This window comes from Schistocerca cancellata, chromosome 1 (genome assembly GCF_023864275.1).
Source record: "Schistocerca cancellata isolate TAMUIC-IGC-003103 chromosome 1, iqSchCanc2.1, whole genome shotgun sequence".
NCBI classification, from domain to species: domain Eukaryota; kingdom Metazoa; phylum Arthropoda; class Insecta; order Orthoptera; family Acrididae; genus Schistocerca; species Schistocerca cancellata.
This window is the reverse complement of record NC_064626.1, coordinates 1109042822-1109066741: the sequence shown is the minus strand read 5'-3', so window position 1 is coordinate 1109066741 and position 23920 is coordinate 1109042822. Positions and strand designations below refer to the sequence as shown.

At 43.7% G+C, this 23920-nt stretch overlaps 1 protein-coding gene across 3 annotated transcripts in view; it reads right to left on the bottom strand.

Annotated features, from left to right (window-relative positions):
* Positions 1 to 8189: 8189 nt before the first annotated feature.
* The window catches only part of LOC126092057 (major facilitator superfamily domain-containing protein 6), a 222425-nt gene continuing 206694 nt past the window's right edge, over positions 8190 to 23920 (bottom strand). For all 3 annotated transcript variants that reach the window (XM_049907467.1, XM_049907484.1, XM_049907476.1), the window contains exons 9-10: positions 9663 to 9815; positions 8190 to 9563 (exon numbers count right to left, since the gene is read on the bottom strand). In XM_049907467.1, coding sequence (XP_049763424.1) covers positions 9487 to 9563; positions 9663 to 9815 — 230 coding nt within the window. In that variant the 3' untranslated portion in view covers positions 8190 to 9486. The remainder of the gene's footprint in view (positions 9564 to 9662; positions 9816 to 23920) is intronic.

The following is a 23920-nucleotide window of genomic DNA, read 5'->3' as shown; positions in this document are numbered from 1 at the left end:
GTTTAGAATAACATGTGTGCTACAGGAAAAATGTATGAATTTCAATGGTTCAGTGAATACTTATTCTTCCTATATTTGCATTTTTTGCCAACCATGACTGGATGTCTTTATAGTATGAAGGCTGTCCAGAGTTGTTTCTTTATTCATATTTTATTTTTGAAGAACCACTCTTTTCTTTGAGCACATCTGTTGTAATATAGCTTGTGCAGTAGTTCTTCCTTGACAAAAAGGGTGGCATCATTAGTAAACTGTGTGGTTATTACATGTCATTGACAGGTGAACAGGAGGGATGGATCTGTGGGGGTATGTAATACTCTAATTTTTTGTTCTTGGATGATTGCACCATCAACAGATTATAATTGCCTTTGGTTCTCGGGATAAGATTGAAGAGTTGCCAGCACATTACCTCAACACTTTTGCTGAGGAAGCAGTAACTTGAGATGGTGCAAAATGCTTTTCTGAGGTCCCAGGGTGTCAAGGCAGGTGTTATGAAGATACTAGCACTATCTTTAATTTAGTCCAGTGATACAGTAACCACTTATTTACCTTCTCAGAAAACCATGCTGTGTATCTTGGAAGAGTTTGTCTTCAAAGTAAAATTCCTGATATTTCATTACAGACCACAAAACTTCAGCTAAATGGGGATTATTGAAATTACTCTGAAACTGGACAATTCACATGAATCACATGTTTCACAGGCTGGTTCTGTAAGTAAAGGTTTCAGGAATTCTGGGAAAACAATGGGTGAAAATTTGTTGATTAATACAGCTAGTGGTTGAACAAGCTCTGGATTAATTTTATTTAGAACGGCAGGATATGCCATAAATATCTCTACAATACGTGAATGTTTGTTTAAAAAAACACTTTTTACAATGTCCTAAGAGTTATACATTTTAGTGAACTGTAGGATCTAAGCTTGAATCTCGGATATCACTTGGTGTTTATCACTATCCTAACAAAGTACTGTTTTCATTTTGCACCTTCCACTCACTTGCTGTAAATTTTCTTGATTCTTACATAGTGACAATGAAACACACTTAGTTGGAAGTTCTAAAGCTGTCTTCAGCTGGACTCTGAACACTAAGATAATACCCTATAGGATTCTTCTAGGAGGTTATTGGGCACCTGCCATCAAATTTCGTTCTTAACATTCGGAACATATTCAGATGAGTCAGATTGGGTTGTGACGCAAGCCCCACCAATCAGGCAGGACAAGGATGCAACAGCAGCCATGACCATCCATCTTATGGCAGCCAACAATTCACCTGTAACAATGTCTGGCAATTGCTAGCTGACCTGGTTTTCAGTAGAAGGTTCCATGCAAGTTCATGCTTACAGACATGGTTGAACTGGTCTTAGGAGAGAACTTTATTAATCTACAAAGGCTGGAGATAAATCATGATGCAGTGCCATGGCTTGATTGTACAGGAGACCAGACAGGAAGCTGATAGCCAAATAGGCAATGGCACTGCCATGCTTCCCTCCAATACTAAACTGGTGATCCCTTGATGCCTCAGAATGTGTCCTATCAACTGATTCCTTCTAGTCAAGTTGTACCACAAATTCCTCTTCTCCCCAATTCTATTAGCACCTCATTAGTTACATGATGTACCCATCTAACCTTCAGCATTCGTCTGTAGCACCATTTTTCAAAAGCTTCTATTCTCTTCTTGCCTAAACAGTTTATAGTCCACACTTCATTTCCATAAATGGCTACACTCCATACAAATACCTTCAGAAAATACTTCCTAACAATTAAATCTAAACTTGATGTTAACAAATTTCTGTTCTTCAGAAACACTTTTTCTTGCTATTGCCACTCTACATTCTACATCCTCTCTACTTCAACAGTCATCAGTTATGTTGCTGTGCAAACAGCAGAACTAATCTACTACTTTGTTTCATTCCCTGCTGTAATTCCCCTCAGCATAACCCAATTTAATTTGACTACATTCCATTACACTCAATTTGCTTTTCTTGATGTTCATCTTGTATCCTCCTTTCAAAATACTGTTTATTCCATTCAATGGCTCTTCCAAGTCCTTTGCTGTCTCTGACAGAACTGTAATGTCATCAGCAGATCAAGGTTTTTTATTTCTTCCCCTTTAATTTTAATTTCTACTCCAGATTTTTTCTTTGGTTTTTATTAGTGCTTGCTCAATGCACAAATTGAATAACATCTGGGATAGGCTACAACCCTGTCTCACTCCCTTCCCAACCACTGCTTCCCCTTTGTGCCCTTCCACCCTTATAACTGCCATCTGGTTTCTGTACAAATTATAAATAGCTTTTTGCTCCCTGTATTTTACCCTTGCCACCTTTAGAATTTGAAAGAGTATTCCAATCAACATTGTCAAATTCTAAGTCTACAAATACTAGAAACATGTGACTTATTAAACTGATAGTTTGGTAAGTCTCACACCTGTCAGCACCTGCTTTCTTTGGAACTGGAATTACTATTTTGTTCTTGAAGTCTGAGGGTATTTTGCCTGTCTCACACATTTTGCTCCCCAGATGGAAGAGTTCTGTTGTGGTTGACTCTCCCAAGGCTATCAATAGCTCTAACGGAGTGTTGTCTACTCCCGGGGCGTTGTTTCGACTTAGAGCACTAAAAGACCTGTCAGATTCTTCATGCAGTATTATATCTCCCATCTCATCTTCATTTACACTCTCTTCCATTTCCATAACATTGCACTCAAGTACATTGCCCTTGTGTAAACCCTCTATATACCCCTTCTAACTTTCTGCCTTCCCTTATTTGCTTAGGACTGGTTTTTCCCCCCTGAGCTCTTGACATTCATTCATACATGTGGTTCTCTTGTCTCCAAAGTTCTCTAATTTTCAAGTAGGCAGCATCAGTCTTACCCTAGCAATATATGCTTTTACATCTTTATATTTGTCCTCTAGCCATTCCTGCTTAGCCATTTTGCACTTCCTGTCAACCTCATTTTTGAGAGGTTTGTATTCCTCTTCGCCTCCTTCATTTAATGCATTTTTATATTTTCTCCTTTCATCAACTAATTTCAATATCTCTTGTCATACAAAGACTTCTACTAGCCCTCATCCTTTTTCCTAGTTGATCCTCTGCTGCCTTCACTATTTCATTTCTCAGAGCTAGCCATTCTTCCCCTACTGTATGCCTTTCCCCTGTTCTTGTCAATCATTCCCTAATGCTCTCAATGAAACTGTCTACAACCTCTGGTTCTTTCAGTTTATCCAGGTCCCATCTCCTTTAATTCCTATCTTTTTGCAGTTTCTTCTGTTTTAATCTGCAGTTCATAACCAATAAATTGTGGCCAGAGTCCACATCTGCACCTGTAAAAATCTTACAATTTAAAACCTGGTTCCGGAATCTCTGTCTTACCACCATATAATCTATCTGAAACCTTCCGTTGTCTCCAGGTCTCTTCCACATGTACAGTCTTCTTTCATTATTCTTAAACCAAGTGTCAGCTATAATTAAGTTATGCTATTTCATTCCTTACCCCCATTCCATATTCACCTACTACTTTGCCTTCTCTTCCTTTCCCTGCTATTGAATTCCTGTCCCCCATGACTATTAAATTTTGATCTCCCTTAACTATCTGAATAATTTCTTTTATCTCATCATAAATCTCTTCAATCTCTACACCGTCTTTGGAACTAGTTGCCGTATAAACTTGTACTACTATGGTAGGCATGGGCTTTGTGTCTATCTTTGCTCCAATAATGCTTTCACTATGCTATTAGTAGTAGCTTATCTGTGTTCCTATTCTTTTTTGTTCGTTATTAAACCTACTTCTGTATTACCCCTATTTGATTTTGTATTCAAAACCCTATATTCACCAGACCATAAGTCCTGTTCCTCCTGCCACAGAACTCCACTAATTCCCATTATATCTAACTTTAACCTATCTCTTTCCATTTTTAAGTTTTCTAACCTACCTGCATGATTAAGGGATCTCACATTCCATGCTCTGATCCGTAGAACACCAGTTTTGTTTCTCATGATAATGACATCCTCCTGAGTAGTCCCTGCCCAGAGATTCAAATGGGGGACTGTTTTATCTCCAGAACATTTTACCCACGAGGATGCTGTCATCATTTGACCATACAGTAAAGCTGCATGCCATCCAGAAAAATGACAGCTGTAGTTTCCCCCCTTTCTTTTAGCTGTTTGCAGTACTAGCGCAGCAAGGCCATTTTGGTTGATGTTACAAGCTCATATCAGTCAATCATCCAGACTGTTGCCCCTGCAACTACTGAAACCGAGCGAGGTGGCACAGTGGTTAGCACACTGGACTCGCATTCGGGAGGACGACGGAACAATCCCGTCTCCGGCCATCCTGATTTAGGTTTTCCGTGATTTCCCTAATTTGCTTCAGGCAAATGCCGGGATGGATCCTTTGAAAGGGTACAGCCGATTTCCTTCCACATCCTTCCCTCACCCGAGCTTGCGCTCCGTCTCTAATGACCTAGTTGTCGACGGGACGTTAAACACTAATCTCCTCCTCCTCCAACTACTGAAAAGGCTGTTGTCCCTCTTCAGGAACAAGATGTTTGTCTGGCTTCAACAGATACTCCTCTGTTGTGGTTGCACCTACGGTATGGCTATCTGTATCGCTGAGGCATTGCAAGCCTTCCCACCAATGGCAAGGTCTATGGTTCATGCGGGTGACCAGTAAATACCCAAATGAAAACCTTAAATTTGTAATAACAAATCGAAATTTTGTGCCGTTATCCTGTAAGTTGGTAAACATGCTACAAGCAGCGTGCAGAATGGCCTGGAGGTGGCAGCATAGTGCAGATGCACACATACCATCGCAGTATCAGTATCAAGGTGGCTGCCCCACTTGCGACTTGCACCAGGGAAGAACAGCATTTTGTTATTCAGTTTTTGCGTAGTGAAGGTGCGAAACCTATTGAAATTCATCGACCAATGAAGGTTCACTATGGTGATGCATGTTTGTCACAGCAGCAATCTACGAATGGAGTAGGAAGTTCACAAATGGTGTGACTGAAGTGGAAGATGCTCCTCATCCACAGAACATTGCAGCAGTTGAAGCCATAGTGAAGGAAAACTGCTGACATTGCAGCATGTTTACAGATTAGTCATGGGTCATCACACCACATTGTGCATGATGTGCTCCAGTTTCACAAAGTGTCTGCAAGATGGGTGCCACAGCAGCTGCCTCCTGAAATGAGAGAACGACATGTTGATGCTTGTGAAGAACTACTTCGGTGCATTAAATGAGAAGGTAATGGCTTCCTTGCAAGAATCATTACTGGGGATGAAACCTGGGTTCACTTCCACCAACCGGAAACGAAGAGAGCAAGCAAGGAATGGCACCATTCCTCATCACCAAAACCAAACAAGTTTCAAACAGAACCATCAGCAGGGAAGGTTATGCTGACACACTCTTGGGACAAAAAAGGCATCATTTTGGAGCATTACATGCCTAGAGGGACTACTGTCTCCAGTGCATCATACACAGATCTCCTAAAAAATCATCAGCGGCCTGCAATCAAATCAAAGCGATGTGGATGGCTGTCAACAGGTGTCCTTTTGCAACATGACAATGTAAGATCCCACACTGCCTATACAACAGTTGTAACAATCAGTTAAGTGTCTTCCTCATCCACCATACTCACCAGACCTTGCCCCAAGTGATTTCCAAATGTTTGGACCACTCAAAGACGCAATGGGAGGAAAGAAGTTCTGTTCTGATGAAGAGGTACACCACACAGTGCATGAGTGGTTGCGCAAACTACCAAAAGAATTTTTTTCTAAAGGAATCTATGCACTTTGTAAGCACTGGAGGACTTTCATTGAGCTTGGGGAGATTATGTTGAAAAGTGATACAGCATTGTACCACTTCTGCACAATAAATAATAATTAAAAAATGTTTAAGGTTTTCATTTGACTCACCCTTGTATAAAAAAGGTCCAGTTCCAACCCTTTTAAAAACCTGCATAATACCAACTTTTAAATCATTTTGTTGAAGGACAAAACACCTGACTACACTACATTTTTTCCCTTATCTGAAAGCTGGTGTGGGGGGAGGGGGCTGAGGAAGATGTGCGATTCCCGCCTCCCCTTGCTCACACTAATACGTAAAGTACAGCATGCCACAGTGCACCATATTAAAATGGCACCTAGCCAGCCACTATCTCGATAGCAGAGAAAATTGACACCCAACTGTTTTGCTACAGCCAAAACAGAGCTTGAAGCAATGCTACAAGCTGGCATTATACACAGATTGGACAGTCCTTGGGCATACCATTGTATGTGGTAAGGAAGAAAGATGGCATCTGGAAGTCCTGTGGAGATTACCATACATTAAACACACATACCATCCAGTACTGCTATCCAGTCCCTGATGTAAGCGATTTCACAGAGGTGCTAGTTGGAGCTACAGTCTTCAGCTTGGCTGATTATAAAAAGGCTTACAATCAGGTATTACTTGCAGAAGAATACATACTCAAGACCATAGAAATAACACAATTTGATCTTTTTTAATATTCATGTATGCCATTCAGTTTAAAGAATAACACCCAGAAATAGTAGCACTTTGTGGATGAGTTTCTGTTTCATTTTCTGGATGATATCCTGTTATTTTCTCAAGTGGTTGCATTGCATGAAGAGCACCTCAGAGCAGTGTGCAGCAAAATGTGTTCTGCACCAGAAGCAGGTAATATTCCTTGGGCATACTGTTTTGGCAGCCGGTGTTTGTCTGTTAAAAGAGGAGACCAAGATCATTAAGCGCATTCAATGCCCAATGAATTTCCAGCAATGAAAAAGATTCATGGGAATCATTAACTTTGACTGATGACATCTATCAAGAGCAGCAGATGTTCAGGCACTGTTGGCAGCAGCACTATCAGATAAGGACATGATGGGCCAACGTCTGCTGCCATGGACACTAGATATGCACCATGCCTTCAAAAAGGTAACAAACTAACAGCCTGCAGGCTGCTGGCACAGTTCTCCACCTGGCGCCTCAGTTGGACCAGCGTTCGTGCTGGACGTGCAGACCGCGTGAGACGACGCTTCATCCAGTCCCAAACATGCTCAATGGGGGACAGATCCGGAGATCTTGCTGGCCAGGGTAGTTGACTTACACCTTCTAGAGCACGTTGGGTGGCACGGGATACATGCGGACGTGCATTGTCCCGTTGGAACAGCAAGTTCCCTTGCCGGTCTAGGAATGGTAGAACGATGGGTTCGATGACGGTTTGGATGTACCGTGCACTATTCAGTGTCCCCTCGACGATCACCAGTGGTGTACAGCCAGTGTAGGAGATCGCTCCCCACACCATGATGCCGGGTGTTGGCCCTGTGTGCCTCGGTCGTATGCAGTCCTGATTGTGGCGCTCACCTGCACGGCGCCAAACACGCATACGACCATCATTGGCACCAAGGCAGAAGCGACTCTCATCGCTGAAGACGACACGTCTCCATTCGTCCCTCCATTCACGCCTGTCGCCACACCACTGGAGGCGGGCTGCACGATGTTGGGGCGTGAGCGGAAGACGGCCTAACGGTGTGCGGGACCGTAGCCCAGCTTCATGGAGACGGTTGCGAATGGTCCTCGCCGATACCCCAGGAGCAACAGTGTCCCTAATTTGCTGGGAAGTGGCGGTGCGGTCCCCTACGGCACTACGTAGGATCCTACGGTCTTGGCGTGCATCCGTGCGTCGCTGCGGTCCGGTCCCAGGTCAACGGGCACGTGCACCTTCCGCCGACCACTGGCGACAACATCGATGTACTGTGGAGACCTCACGCCCCACGTGTTGAGCAATTCGGCGGTACGTCCACCCGGCCTCCCGCATGCCCACTATACGCCCTCGCTCAAAGTCCGTCAACTGCACATACGGTTCACGTCCACGCTGTCGCGGCATGCTACCAGTGTTAAAGACTGCGATGGAGCTCCGTATGCCACGGCAAACTGGCTGACACTGACGGCGGCGGTGCACAAATGCTGCGCAGCTAGCGCCATTCGACGGCCAACACCGCGGTTCCTGGTGTGTCCGCTGTGCCGTGCGTGTGATCATTGCTTGTACAGCCCTCTCGCAGTGTCCGGAGCAAGTATGGCGGGTCTGACACACCGGTGTCAATGTGTTCTTTTTTCCATTTCCAGGAGTGTAAGTACCCTGCACATTCTGGGAGTTTTGCTCTACCCTAGGGGAGCTGTGAGAGAAGCATCAGCTTGAGATTCAAGTGCATTTTATTGTTCTTTGGACTTCAGGCACATCTTATCATTGTTACATTTTCTCTTAGTCTTTAAGTTTGACAGTTCCTTGTTTACTTATGATCTTGTTAAGTTGAATTTTCCTAACTGTGAAACAAATCAGCTGAATAAAATATCACCGACTCACTGGATCAGTGTAAGTGCTTAACAGATTACAATTCTGATTGATTGTTATTCTGCAGTAGTGGATTTGCTTATCATAACAATAAGCAGTTCTTTTCTTATGACATACATCATGCCAACCTGTATTTGTATCAGGTGATAGTATCTCTTTTGAAAGTCTCACAGAGGTGTAAAAACTATTTTGATATCAGCTTTTGTTGAATTAAAAGAAATATTTTTCACAAAAATTGTTCTTCATTCCTTCACAGATTGCTGACTAAACAGCAATAATAATAATACTAATAATAATAATAATAATAATATGTACTTGTCTATCATGCTTGCAGTGTGTTTTCTTATCCACACACTATTTGTTTTTTAATGAATTTAGAGAGCTTGACACACTGTGGCTCTATTTTTGAGTGTCTGTACCAGAGCTGTGTGTTATGACTGACTCTTGATTTATATTTAAGCATGTAGTGGGAGCCTGCCCAACCTGGTTTAGTAGGGAAATACAGGGTGTATGTCTAAGTTCTTTGCAGTTATGACCAACAAACAGGTGATGCTAGATGTAACAGGTGGGACCTTAAGTTTTCTAATTACCATATTCAGTGTTATTGTACGACAAAAAATTACTTTTTCACAGATTTTGAGTACTTGTATTTGAAACTGAAATGGGGGTAAGCATTCCATCATGTCTTACATTATTTGTAAGACTGAGTAATCACTTCATTTTTCTACTTTATTTACTTATTTTGCAGTTTCTCTAGCAATGAAACTAATCTTGGTGTTGGGTGCAGAGAGCAGTATTAGCGGAATGCTTATTTCTTAAATGGATAAAATGCCTTACAACCACAAATTACATACATAATGATATATTGTGTTTACTCCTTGTATCTCCAAATTATTTGATTGATATGCACTCCTGCAACTTTGGAAACTATTTCTTTGTAACAGTGACAGTACAATGTCATCAAAACATTTATTACAAATACAAATATACATAGAAAATATAAACTCTGATAGATACAACAACATACAAAATGTTTTGTGCATCATTTGCATTATTTACATATCAGGCACTGTTGTGACATCTTCAAGGAACAGACAGAATTGATTTCTTGAATTTAAGAAATTCAAATTTTCTGACTGATCATTTTTCATCATCAGCAGCAGCTACATCTGTCACCTGAACTGCATCATCTGGAGATTTGTACTGTTGTGATGCACCTAAGGAAACATTACGATTTTGGATATAACCATTGTCATAACAAAAGAACAGTATTATAATTATAAGTTGTGTATAAATGAGGGATGCAGATGTCTCACCTGCGGGGACCATAGTCTTCTTCAGAAACATTTGGTACATTATATAATGAGCTAGGCCACATACTGCTGCTGTGGTCCCAAACCATTTAAATGCTTTAGTTCCACCAACCCATCGATATAACAAACCACCTATCATACTGCCAATTGCGTATCCTGTGAAATAAAGAAGAAATTTATTGAGTTAAAAAGACTGCCCAAACATAACAGTTTGGTCACCAGACACAATTAGCCACTGTTTTCTTATTGATAATACCTACATCTAAGCTGCCCTCTATGACTGAAGGAGGTTAAGAAGTATAGGAGCACAAATTGTTCCTGCTCCTATTGTGTAAGGGAAACATGATTGTACACAGTGTAATTGGCAACATTAGAGTACTTCTGCTGTCGTTTAAATGTGAAATACCCATTAAAGCTCTTTCACTGAATCAAATTTGATTCAGAGATGATGAATTTCTACAAATTAGGTGCCTCGACTGAATAATAAATGAGGAGGTAATGAACTGAATTGTGAAAAAAAATGAATTTATGGCACAACTTTATTAAAAGGAGGGGTGAGTTGATAGGACACACTTTGAAGTATCAAGGAAGACAATATGATAATGAAGGGAAGTGTAGGAGGTGAAAACCGTGGAGTGGGTATTGGCATGAAAAGAGAAAGCAGGTTCGTATAGAGCAGTTATTCAGAGATGCAGGGGGTTGTACATATTGTGTGGATTTTCCAGTGGCTGCAGACTGTTAGAATCTGATTTCTAGTTTGATTTTAAGATATATTTTGTCCCCCTCTTACCTATTAATTTTTTCAGTTAAACTTCACTTTCCGTCAGTCATGCTATATCATGTATCATGTACAAAGTGGAAAATCAAGCTCTCTCTCTCTCTCTCTCTCTCTCTCTCTCTCTCTCCCTCTCCCCCTCTCCCCCCCCCCCCTCCTCCTCCTAGTTGGCTACTGAAGAGTCCATTGCAGGGCACCCAAAGGAGGACAGCTCACTAAGATATGGGCCACTGTCAGCCGGGCGCCACATCGACACTGAGGTGGGTCACCATGGCGCAGTAGGTAGCCGCTTGTCACCCAAGTATGGCCAACGTGGAGCTGACAGAGAACAACAGAGCCCTGCGAGAGTTCCGCTTGGAGGTCTTCCACACATTCGTAGTCTCCTCAATGGCATGCATTTTGTTGTGCATACTGAGGTTATGACATTCTGTTTCCCAAAGCCACAAAACCTTGCGGCGTAGTCAGGTCAGTTGCAGAGAAGCCGATCTCCATAAGCAGTTTCCGTATAGCCTGTGTGGTCAGCCTGTTGGCAAGTTCATTGCCTGGGATTCCAATGTGACATGGGGTCCAGACAAACACCACTGAATGACTGGACCACTCCAGGGTATAGATGAACTCCTGGATGGTCGTTACCAAAGGATGACAAGGATAGCACTTGTCGATAGCTTGTACGCTGCTCAAGGAGTCAGTACACACAAGAAACAACTCCCCAGGGCATGAATGGATATGCTCAAGAGCACGAGATATAGCCACAAGCTTGGGAGTGAAAACACTGTAGCCATCGGGCAAGGAATGCTGTTCAATATGTCTTCCATTGACATACGCAAAGCCGATGTGATCATCAGCCATTGAGCCATTGGTGTAAACAACTTCATAGCCTCGCTACATGTCAAGAACCAAGAGGAAGTGGCAGGGGGGGAACTATGAGAGGCACCAACTTGGAGATGGAAAGTACGAGGAGACAGGAAATTCTGGATAAAACTTGGGAATGGGCCTCGGAGACCCCACTCATATAATTTGACAAGGATATGATGTCGCCAAGTGGTGTCATACGCTTTTTGTAAATCAAAAAAAGACGGCAACAAGGTATTGGCGTCTGGAAAAGGCTGTTCAGATGGCAGACTCGAGGGACACAAGATCATCAGTGGTAGAGCAACCCAGGTGGAAACAATCCTGGGACAGAGCCCGTAGGCCACGCAACTACAGGACTAAACCCAACTGCTGACGCACCATACGTTCCAGCAGCTTACAGAGAATGTTGGGGAGGCTGAGGGCCAATAGCTATCCACATCAAGTGGGTTTTTGCCAGGTTTGAGCACTGGAATGATGGCGCTCTCCCACCAGTGCGATGGAAAGACACCATCACACCAGATCCAGTTGATGATCACGAGCAGATGTCACTTGTAGTCAGACGAGAGATGTTTAATCATCTGACTGTGGATCCGATCTGGCTCAGGAGCTGTGTCAGGGCAATGTGCAAGGGCACTGAGGAGCTCCTACTCTGTAAATGGGGCGTTATAGGGTTCACTGTGGCGTATAGTGAACGGAAGGACTTTCCATTCCATTCACCGTTTGAGAGTGCGGAAGTCTGGGGCAGGGGCACAGGTATAGTGCTCAGCAAAGTGCTTGGCAATCACGTTTGCGTTGGTAGATAACACGCCATTTATGTTAACACTGGGAACATCTGTTGGGGTCTGGTACCCAAAAACTCGTTTGACCTTTGCCCAGACTTGGGAAGGTGAGGTATGGCACCCAATGGTCGAGATGTATCTCTCCCAACACTCCTGTTTCCATTGTTTGGTAAGCTGGTGAGTGCAGGCAAGGAGCCATTTAAAAGCTATGAGCTGCTCCAGGGAAGGGTGCTGCTTATGCCACTGTAGAGCTCGCCGACACTCCTTAACTTGTTTAAAGCCCATCTGGGCAGGCGTCTGTGGGTCTGAGGCCGGGGCAGTGACAGGAAGATTGGGAAGTGACACGGGTCATCACGTGCCCTCCAGTGGATAGATGGGAGGTCAGGACTGCAAACAGAGATCAATGGCTGAATATGTGCCATGTGCCATGCTGAAATGTGTGGGAGCCCCTGTATTTAAGAGGCAGAGGTCAAGTTTTGACAGTAAATTTTCAACATATCTGCCTCAGCCAGTAAGCACGGTGCCACTCCACAAGAGGTTAAGAGCATTAAAAATCTCCCAAAAGTAGGAAAAGTTTAGGGAGTTGCTCAATCAGCACAGCTAATGCGTTCAGGGGTACAGCACCAGCTTGAGGAAGATATACGTTGCAGACAGTTATTTCCTGCACTGTCCTTATCCTGACAACTACAGATTCAATAGGAGTTTGAAGGGGCACAGGTTTACTGCATACTGAGTTCAGGACAGACACAAACTCCATCCGACACACTATTACAGCCACTATGGTTCTTGTAATATCCCCTATAGCTGCGAAGGGTAGGGGTCTACATTTTTGGGAACCAGGTTTCCTGAAGGGCAGAGGAGAATGCAAATGTAAAGCTTAAGAGTTGCTGTAGCTCAGCCAGGTGGTGGAAAAACCTACAACAATTCCACTGAAGGATGACATTATCATGAGGCTGTGAAGGCATGAAGCGTGAGTTTTTGTAGCCATTTCTATAGTGGATGAGGCATCAGTGAGATCCAGGTCCGCAGGGGACACTAAGATCTCCACTGCATCCTCAGATGCAGAATTGATAGGGAGTGGTGGTGTTGGAGCCACCAGAGGGTACCAGCTACAGGTATGGAGGAAGACCGTGAAGCTCTTTGTCCAGCAACTTTTGGCTCCTTGAGCCACTGGTGGGTGTCTGCAATGGCATTAGTGTCGACCTTGGGAGAGAGGGCCCCAAGGGATCCCTTGCACACGAGAGGAGCCGGAGGACGCTGTTGCTTCTCTGGCAAGGGGAAGGGGACCAATGTTTGAGGGCGGCCTTGCTCCCAAAGTAGGTGCTTTGGGAGGAATGGAGGAAGATATGCCTCTGCCACCAAGGGGTGGATGTATTCTGGTGGCTCGGAGGGCCCACTGTTCATGGCACAGAGTGAGGAACCACTGGCACTTGGGATAGCAATGGTGACATAGCTACAGCGTATGTCGACGTCAACCAAATGGGATGTAATCTTTCAAACTTACGTTTAGCTTCTGTGTAAGTCAACTGGTCCATGGTCTTGTACTCAATGATTTTCCGCTCCTTTTGTAGTACTGGGCAGTCTTGCGAGCAGGGAGAGTGGTGCTCTCCGCAGTTGATGCAAGTGGGAGGTGGCACACCTGGATTATCTGGGTGCAGTGGACGTCCACAGTCTCGACATTTGGCTCTGGAAGTGCAGCGGTAAGACATGTGCCCAAACTTCCAGCACTTAAACACTGCACAGGGGGAGGGACTTATGGTTTAACGTCACAGCAGTAAACCATCACCTTTACCTTTTCAGGCAATAAATCACCCTCAAAGACCAAGATGAAGGCACTGGTAGCAACCCTGTTGTCTTTGCGTCCCCTGTAAATGTGGCAAATAGAATGAACACCTACCCATTCTAAATTGACGCAGAGCTCGTTGTCAGACTGTAAGAGAAGATCACAATGGAAAATAATCCCCTGGACCATGTTGAGGCTTTTATGGGGAGTGACAAACAGGAATATCACCCAGCTTGTCACAGGCGAGTAATGCTCAGGATTGGGCTGGGGATGCTGTCTGAATCAAAACTGTGCCGTTTCACATTTTGGACAGTGCTGTCACTTCTCCAAACTTATCCTTAAAGCATTCAATGAAAGACTGAGGCTTTGAAGGTAGAAAGGAGTCCCCATAAATTCTGCTTCAGACTAAAAACCGAGGCAAATATTGCTCTCTCCGTTATAGTGAGGGAGGGAAACAATTTAGGGTCATACCTGTCAGCATTAAATTTGATCTTGCCCTTTGTAGAGCCTGCTGGTGCCATACAGTCACCAGCAAGAGATGACTTAGTCCGCTTCATTGTGGGTCATCCGCCCTGATGCCACCCACTCCGATCTGGGGCTCTCCCCATGGGCACCATCCAGCCACAGCAAAGGCCAACTGGAATGATGGTAATTGCCAGCAGTCCTGACACCTCAGTAAGACAGGCATCTACTCCTTGGCATATGTGGGGAGTTTACAGCTCAGACATCAGCAGTGCGATCTCCGTGTTGTCAGGGGATTACCAAAAAATGGGTACATGACGGCCCCGCCACAACAGACTGGCTACTGTGCTGGATATTGGGCACAGAGAAATCCAATATTGTCATCGGGGTGAAAGAGGGCAGGAGACAACAGAAGAAGACAACATACCCCAGGAAGTGTCCTTGTCCAAATAGTTGAATCGCAGGTGGAGATGCAAAGCCATGACAAGAGATTCAGGAGATCGAATACAAGGGCACTCTGGATAACTTGTGCACCATGTAAGGCATCCTTCCCTATATGGAGCACACTTCTGTAGAATTTTGGAAGTGGCAGGTCAAACCATAGAATGGGACCTGAACTCATAGGGCCGAAAAGTGTGAGACTCCTTTTAGTCACCTCTTACGAGAGGCAGGAATACCTTGGGCCTGTTCTAACCCCTGGACCCACAGGGGTATGGAATCTGAGCAATGTGTTCCCGTATATTGGCTTGCAGATCAGACAGAGACAAAACATGTCCCTGGTAAACACATTCTTTTAGTTATCCACAGAGACAAATGTCACAGGGATTCAGGTAAGGTGATCTTGCAGGCCATGCATCTGGAAAACTTCTGGAGATAACATGTTTGTGGAAAGCTGCATTAAGCAGATCTTTCTCTGGGCAAGCAACATGTCGTGGTGCCCCATATTGCACGAAAACAGGGGTTTCCACACAGGTGGACTCTTCCATAGCAGGAATCACATGCCCTACAAGAAGGACTCAATAATATGTAGATGTCATGGTACACCTGACAGACCTTCTGAATGTAGGCTCTTCACAGAAGAATGGATTGAACATGTAGGTGCTTGATAATCCAGACCACACAGTCACAAATGGTGAGAGTAATGGCTCTTCATGCACAATGCATGCAGTACTCCTAATTCAGCAGTCCAGTGTATTCCCTGTACCCTTTAATATAAAATGTGCCTCACCACTTCACTGAATATTGCCCAGCCATATGTCATCACATTATGGGATTGTTTTTCCTACTCGTTTGTATTATCATACATTTACCTACATTTAGAACCAGCTGTCATCTACCAGAACAACTAGAAACTTCGTTTAAGTCATCTTTCTGTACACCACAGCATCAGTAAATAGCCACAGATTGCTGCTCAACCTGTCTGTCATAATTTGTGTACACAGAGAACAACAGCATTCCTATCACACTTCCCTGGGGCACATCTCATGATACCCTTACCTCTGGGGAACACTCGCCATTGAGGACAACTTGTTGGATTCTATTACTTAAGAAGCCTTCATGGCACTATCTGGGAACCTATTTTGTCTGTTTGTACTATTGTTAACATTTTTAAGTGGGGCAGCATGTCAAATGCTTTCCAAAAATCTAGGAATATGGAATCTGCCTGCTGTCCTTCATTCATGTTTCACAGGACATCATTGAGAAAAGGGCAAGCCGAATTTGCACAAGAGATGCTTTCTAAATCTGTGCTGATTTGTGGACAGTAGCTCTTCCACCTCAAGAAAATTTATTATATTTGGAATTAGAATATGCTCAAAAATTCTATAGCAAACTACTGTTAAGGCTGCAACTCTGTAATTTTGCAGGTCCATTCCTATAGTCTTCTAATGTACAGGAGCCAACTGGGACTTTGATGTGGATAAGAGATTTGTGATATATGCAATATATTAATACATATGTAAGGGATCAATACTCTCTGTAGAACGAAATTGGGATTCCATCTGGACCTAGCAACTTCTTTGTTTTCAACTCTTTCAGTTAATTCTCTGTGCCAGGGATGCCAATTACAACTGATGGTAGTCAGTCTCATGGTCTTATGACTGAATGTCTATGATCTTCCTGCCTGAATAATTTTCTTAAATGCAAGATTTAAACTTCATCTTTTCTTTTGCAGTATTCTGCTGCCACACCAGACAGATCAGTGAGTGACTGGATACAAAACTTTGATCTACCTAGCAATATTACACAGGCCAGAATTTTTTCAGGCTCTCAGCAGGATCTTTTGCTAAGGCATGACAGTGAGTTGTTATATGCTTCGCACATCAATCTTATTACAGATGCACAAATTTCTACTGACACTTTCCTCCTCCTCCTCCTCCTCCTCCTTCTTCGGATCAGTGTGGTTACAGCGGATTTGGCAAGGTTAATTGGAAGGGGTGACCAGATGCCCCTCCTGCCACCATCCCGTACCCCCAGGATGGAATCGGTGTACCCCAGCTGTCTACATTTAGTGTAAATCACGAAATAGTGTGAATGTGTTTCAAATGTCTGCGAGGCGTGTAACTGAGGTGGAATGTGGGGACCAGCTCAGTATTCATCTCGTGGGATGTGGAAAACTGCCTAAAAATGACATCCAGGCTGGCTGGCACACTGGCCCTCATCGTTAAGCCACGGGGTGAATTCGATCTGGGACCGGTGCACCTACCCAAGTTCAGGAAGCAGTGCATTAGCACTCGCAGCTAACCTGGCAGGTACTTGCCTCTCATCATCTGTCTGTCCTTTTTTAGAACTCAGAGTGCAACAGTGTTTCCTCAGCAGTTTTTTTTATTAAACCATAGTGCATTTTTTCTGTTCCTAATCTATTTACTTGGTACACACTTCTCCAGGGCAAGACTTACAATCTGTTTAAACTTTGCCTCTAATTCCTCTATCACCATCATACTGAAACTAAATGATGTGAATTCATTTTATAAGTGGAATGCTAACAACTGCTTATCTGCTTTTTCTAGCAAAAATACTCTCCTAGGCTTTTGATGGATTTAGTAAATTTTATCGCTAATCACTTATCACTGTTTCTATACCAACACCATCAACAAGATCAGGCCTGTTTGAAGCTACATTTCTGTAATGTGTGAGCAGTCAAACTTGCTGTTCAAGACAGTTTTCTGAAAACATTTTCAAAAATATTTCACAGGACTGCCAGTCTGTATCACTTGCAATGAATCCATAGGCATCCCAGTCTATATCTGGTAGTTTCAAGACAGTTCCAACTAATTTCTCATGTTCTGGATATTTCTACACTACTGATGTAGACTTACTTTCACTAATTCTAAAAATCTCATGGCAAAACTCCTATGGCATCTAAGCTGTCTTCCCGATAGAAAATTCTGAAATATTTGTATATTTCAGGTTCCAGCCGCCCCTCAGTTCCAAGAATAATCGAGTGTGACAACACCCTTGGAGGGCAGTAAATTAAGGAACTGTGTTATGAATATTCAACCATTTACTGTTAAAAATTTGGCAGTTTAAGTGTCTACTTCGTACATGGTCTGATTTCGCTCTTTGTGTTTTCATTGGTAAATGTTCATCAGAAGACCTCAAACCACCACCTAGCCTTAAAAAACCACATGCACTGTGCCTGTACTCTGCTACCTCAGTAACTGCTTTCTTTGTCTAGTGCACTCCTGATCTACAAAGGGGAGTCCTACAATTCCTCACCCCACAAAGCAAGTCCAGAAATCTGCAACCAAGACACTTACAGAATAAACAGAGTCTTTGGTTGAGACCCCCCCCCCCCCCCATCTTGGATGAGGCCCATCAACAGACATACTGGATGCACATTGGATTTCTTTTTGGCCATGGATGCTATTTTCCTAAGGGGCTCCATAACAAGTCTAAAATTGCAGCTCCCTAGAAGTATCAAAGCCCATGCCACCCCATGTGCCTGCTTGGATTCTACTGAAAGGCCGACCACCTTTTCAGTCACAAGGTGCATGGACGGGGACAAATGGCCAGCCTCCACACTAACTCTCCACATTAAGTGACAGAAATGAATTGCTATTTGCCACTTGCCCTGTGATGAGAACTGACTCATTGAATTTTGTACACTGTAATGTGCCTTGGCAGGAGAGCAAGATTCTCCACTACCAGTACACCCTGAGGCAGCAGCCTGAAGATGACTGGCCACAGACAAAAGTGTCTTCAGCTGTTCATGAACCGCAGCCAGTTCCTGTTACACACACACACACACACACACACACACACACACACACTCTCTATCCATCCTAATACCACTAACTTAAGAATTAACTGTAAAGGCACAGGCTGGCTGGCGTGGCCGAGCAGTTCTAGGTGCTTCAGTCTGGAACCGCACTACCGCTATGGTCGCAGGTTCGAATCCTGCCTCAGGCATGGATGTGTGTGATGTCCTTAGGTTAGTTAGGTTTAAGTAGTTCCGAGTTCTAGGGGACTGATGATCTCAGATGTTAAATCCCAAAGTGCTCAGAGGCATTTGAACCATTTTGTAAAGGTACAAACAGAACTCTAAATATATAGCTTGCTACCCTCCTCATGTGTAAACAATAGAGGATGACACCTTAATGAGATGTGTAGCTAGTCATTCAAAAGGGATGACAACTGTGCTACCAGCTATGTGAATTTACACTTTATAGTTGCTAAAATGCAAGATTACACCTCTTAAACATAAAAACATGTGTAGAATTTAAGTATTAAACTATGAAAAAACACAGAAAAAGCTATTGTGTGACTTTCTGCTCTGATGGTGCATATAGGTGGCAGCTGGAAACTAAATAATCAACTTATGAAGCTCATAAGTGTTGATCCTTGCATCAAGATCAACATTATTTAGTAAAAGAGAATACATGATCATTTCAAATGGTACTATGTAGTATTAATTATTTAATTAATTAATTATGTTCTGTAGGTGCTAGTAAGGAGGATAATCTTTATTGATGCAAACAAGTTAAAGTATACACTAACTAAACAGAACAATCTCTTAACAACTTAATGTGCACATTGTACCAACAATAAACTATCACTACACTGCCAAGTACTATATGCAGTCACGCCACTACCATTTAATCCAGTTATATTTGTGGGAAATCTACTTCTTTTATAAAGGCTTATTCTTTTATATGAATAAATTTGTACAAGGGTCATTCAGTAACTAATTCCTCCTACTGTTTTGTATTTACTTTGAATTTCAAAGCCCCTTTACATTAGTGTAATGCTAATGTTTGTTTTGTTTGTTTGACTAGGGTCATACACGTCCATGTCAAAACTGTAGAACAATAAGACAAAGAGAGGAGTTAAAAATGATTACATGTCAATCACAATCAAAGGAAAAGAAGACAGATAAGTACAGGAACATGGAGAAAGGTCTATAAAATATGCCATAGAGAAATGGAGGTCCAGAACTAAAAATTAAATGGCCTCCACCATATTGCTAAGAAGGATAAAAAGTAAAACATGGTTGACAGCCAGTGTGCCGTTCGCTAAACAGGCCAATAACTCAGACGGCAAACAAAAACAGGAACGTAAGTGGTTAAAAAAAAGGGCACTGCATATCAGGAAATAGTGGACAGTCAAAAGTTGGGTGCAATGTGCACAAAGTGGTGGGGAAGCACCACTTAAATGGTGATGGCAGAAAACACAGTGCCCAATCTGCAACCTAGTTAAAATGATCTCCTCACGGCCAGAGGCCAAAGTGGCACCACCTGCTGACAGATGGCAACACAGAGAATATTGGAGATAATGTAAGAACTGGCAGGCTGAGGTACAAGGACTGAAGCCTTGGCAGCAGCATCAGTGGCCTTGTTTCCTGTCAGACCAACATGACCAGGAACCCACAATCATCACAGTGGCTCCATCAAGAGTGAGCCAGTGGAAGCTTCCCTGGACCTATTGCACTAAGGGATGCACGGTATGCAGCACACAGAGGCTTTGAAGGGAGCTAAGAGAGTCTGAGCAGATGATGCAATTGAAAAGCCTTTGTTGCTTGATGTACTGCATGGTCTGATACAGGGCAAAGAGCTCTGCTGTAAATATTGATCAGTGTTCTGGAAGCCAATAATGAAAAACATCGGTGCCAATATGGAAGGCACACCTGACAAAGGTCAGTCCAAGAGCCATTAGTGTACACAAAGGTACTATCGCAAAGGTCGGGCAAAGGTCATGAAACTTAAGGCGATAGAGTGAGGCTGGAGTAGTGTTCTTAGGAAGTGAATGAAGGCCAAGGTGAACACTGGCCATCACATGAAGCCAAGGTGGTGAAGGGTTCACACCCACCAAGAAAGTTACAGGTAGTGTGAAATTAAGCTGCTGGAGCAAGGTTCAAAAGTGAACTCCAAAAGATAACAGAGAAGAGGGATGTGCCTCATACTGGAGATCAAAGGAGTCATCAAAGGAGGTGGCATAGGATTGGTGGTCATGCACGGCAGACAAACAGTATGCATATCTGCTGAGAAGAAAGTCACTGTGGTGGGACAGCAGTAGTTAGCAGCTTCTGCATTAAGACTCTCAACCAGGCTAGTCTAAAAGGTGCCAAAGGCTGAATGGATGACATGAGGGTGGAGAGTATCGAGATGGAGTAAGAGGGATGGATGTCCAGATGGATAAATGAAACCCCATAGTCTAGTTTTCAATGGACAAGAGACCAGTACAAACAGAAGAGGGTGGTTTGATCTTCTCCCAGACAGTGCTACTGAGGACACACAGAACATTGAGGCACCACATACAGTGGGCTGCCAAGTAAGACATGTGGGAGGAAAGACATGTAGGAGGACTGGGAGAGTTTCCTGTTGAGTGTGAGCCCCAGGAATTTCATAGTTTCAATGACCAGAAGAGCAACAGGCCTAAGATGTACAGACAGTGGAAGAAACCATTTCCGCCACCAGAAATTCATACAAATGGTTTTGTCAGCAGAAAAATGAAATTTGTCGATAATCCACAAGTAAAGACTATCAAGACATTGCTCTGCCCAATGAGACAAGTCCGTGGAGAACTGCAATATGTGGCAAAACTGTCAACGAAAAGGTAGCCAGAGATGACAGGTGGGAGACAAACCATCATAGGATTAATGGCGACACCAGAGAGGATGATGCTCAGGACCAGGCAACAAGAGGCACACTGATTTCCTGGATAGATGTGTGACAAGGTAGAACCCACATGTACCTTGAAAACTCTGTCTTTTAAAAATTCCTGAAGGAAACTGGGCAGGCAGCCATGGAAGCCCTATGTGTAGAGATTACAAAGGATATCAGTCCTCCAGCAGATGTCATAGGCTTTCTCCAAATCAAAAAACTCTACCACAGTCTGGGATTTCTGACATGGGTGGACAAAGTGACAAGATGGTCAACTGCAGAATGGTGCACTCAAAATCCACACTGTGCAACGGTTAGTAAACTGCGAGACTCAAGCCACCATACCAGCTGGGCATGGATCATACATTCCACCACCTTGTAAACACAGATGGTGAAAAAAAGGGGGTGGTAGCTAGAAGGAAGGTGTTTGTTCTTACTGGTCTTAGGTATGGGTATGACAATGGCTTCACACCAGCATCTAGGAAACGTGCCTTCTGCCCAGATACAGTTGTGCTTGTGAAAAAGTGCTTGCCCACAAGTGAAAGGTGCCCCAACATCTGAATTTTAACAGTGTCTGGCCCCGAGGCAGATGATTATGGTGAAGTGAGAGCATGATTTAGCTCCCTCATAGTAAAGGCAGAATTGTAGCACATACGATTTGGAGAAGGGTATTATGCAAGCCACCCCTGCTTGTTTCTGATGGAGGAGTGTGAGGAACTCAAAATCTTCACAAAATGGCAGCCCAAGGTGTTTGAGATAGCAGTATTGTTCATGATGACATTATCTGCCAGTGTCAGGCCAGAAATAGGGGAATGAATCTTCGTCCCAGAGAACCATCAGAGGTTGGCCCTTACAACGGAAGAGGAAATGGAACTATTAAAAGAACTAGTGGATGAAATCCAGCTAGCTTTTTTGCTATCCTGAAGAATGTGATGACACTGTGCACGCATCTGTTTATAATGAAGGCATCTTTCCATTGTAGGATGACAGTTAAAAATGTGGAGAGCACATCTCTACGCAAATTGCATCATGGCATGGGTCATTCAACCACGTAATAGGGACACAGCTTGATAAAGAGGAAGTGCAATGAGTGTAACATTCTGCAGTGGAAAGGATAACATTTGTAAGATATTCCATCTGGTCAGCACAGCTGGGAAAATGTTTGTCGAAGGTAGCCAGGGAGGAGTAAGGCTGTCAGTCGGTCTTAGTAAGCTGCCTTTTTGGTGTGCATGGAGGTGGGGTAGGAGTCAGTAAATGGATAGCACACGGGAAATGGTTGTTCAAGTACATGTCAGAGAAAATGGAGCACTCAAGATAATGGGCAAGCTGGACAGTGCAGAAGAATAGGTCCAAATGGGAATAGGTGTGTGTGGAGTCTGAAAGGAATGAGGGTATTCCTGTGTTAAGGCAGAAGAGGTTAACTTGATTAAGAAGGTCAGTCAAGAGGGCACCTCCCTGGCAGGTTCTTGGAGAACATGAGAGGGGATGGTGAACATTAAAGTCACCGAGCAGCAGAAAGGGGTGAAATAGCTGCCCAATAAGCTGGAGGAAGTCTGCCCTGGTGACATTTTATGATGTAAATCGTACAAAGGGAAAAGGTCAACTGCAACAGCTTGAAGGAGGGTAGTCAGGGAGATGGGTTGACTATGAATGTCATCCCGTACAAGCAAGACTACTCTGGTACCGCATGCCGCGGAATTTGAATCCCCGCCAGACATCATGGATGTCAAAGACCCATAGAGGTCTCTGCACCATCGTGCCGTAAGCTGTGGCGGTGCACGCCTCCTGGCCCACATTTAGAGTGAGGGCACCACAGTGGAACATGTGGTTGCAGCGGCCAATAGCGGCGTCCACGATAGAGTACTTAAGCACCTGCCTGTCGCTCAGCCTGCCAGGCTAACCTTGTGTACATCTCAGGACATATCGCCTCAAATCAGACAGCATATTTACTTTCATGTTTTCTTTACGAGTGGACATGATTGTCTTGTTTCGTTTACTTGACAATGTTGTCCGTTCTTGTTGTTGTCATAAGGGCCTTCGTTGGTCATGTCCTTCCTCTCCCATTGTGTTGTTGTTCGCAGGCTGCTCCGCACATCCCACCGCATTTCCTTCAATTCAATCCTGAGACTGTTCTGGTTGCCATTACAACAACTACTCCCCCTTGAAATGGAACGCCAACTTCGAAGGAAGGTCAAAATGGACCAGGAAGAAATGCGAGAGCTCAAAGCAGTCATAAGAATGCAGTTTTGTTTCCTGAAGACAGAGAACAAGTGAACACTGTGATTCCAAGAGCAGCCATAAATCCTCTTTGTTGGATCGAAGGCTGCAAATGTTCTATTGAAGAGGAGTCACGATGACAAAAAAATGAAGGGGGTGTCACATCGGCTGCTGAATGCCAACCTTTGAAGACTTGTTGCTACAGGGTACAGAGGCAGGACAATCCTGCTCCATGAGGTTTACAGAAGTGTTAGCATTCTTCTGACGTTGGCCTGTAGGGACCAGGGCAGAAA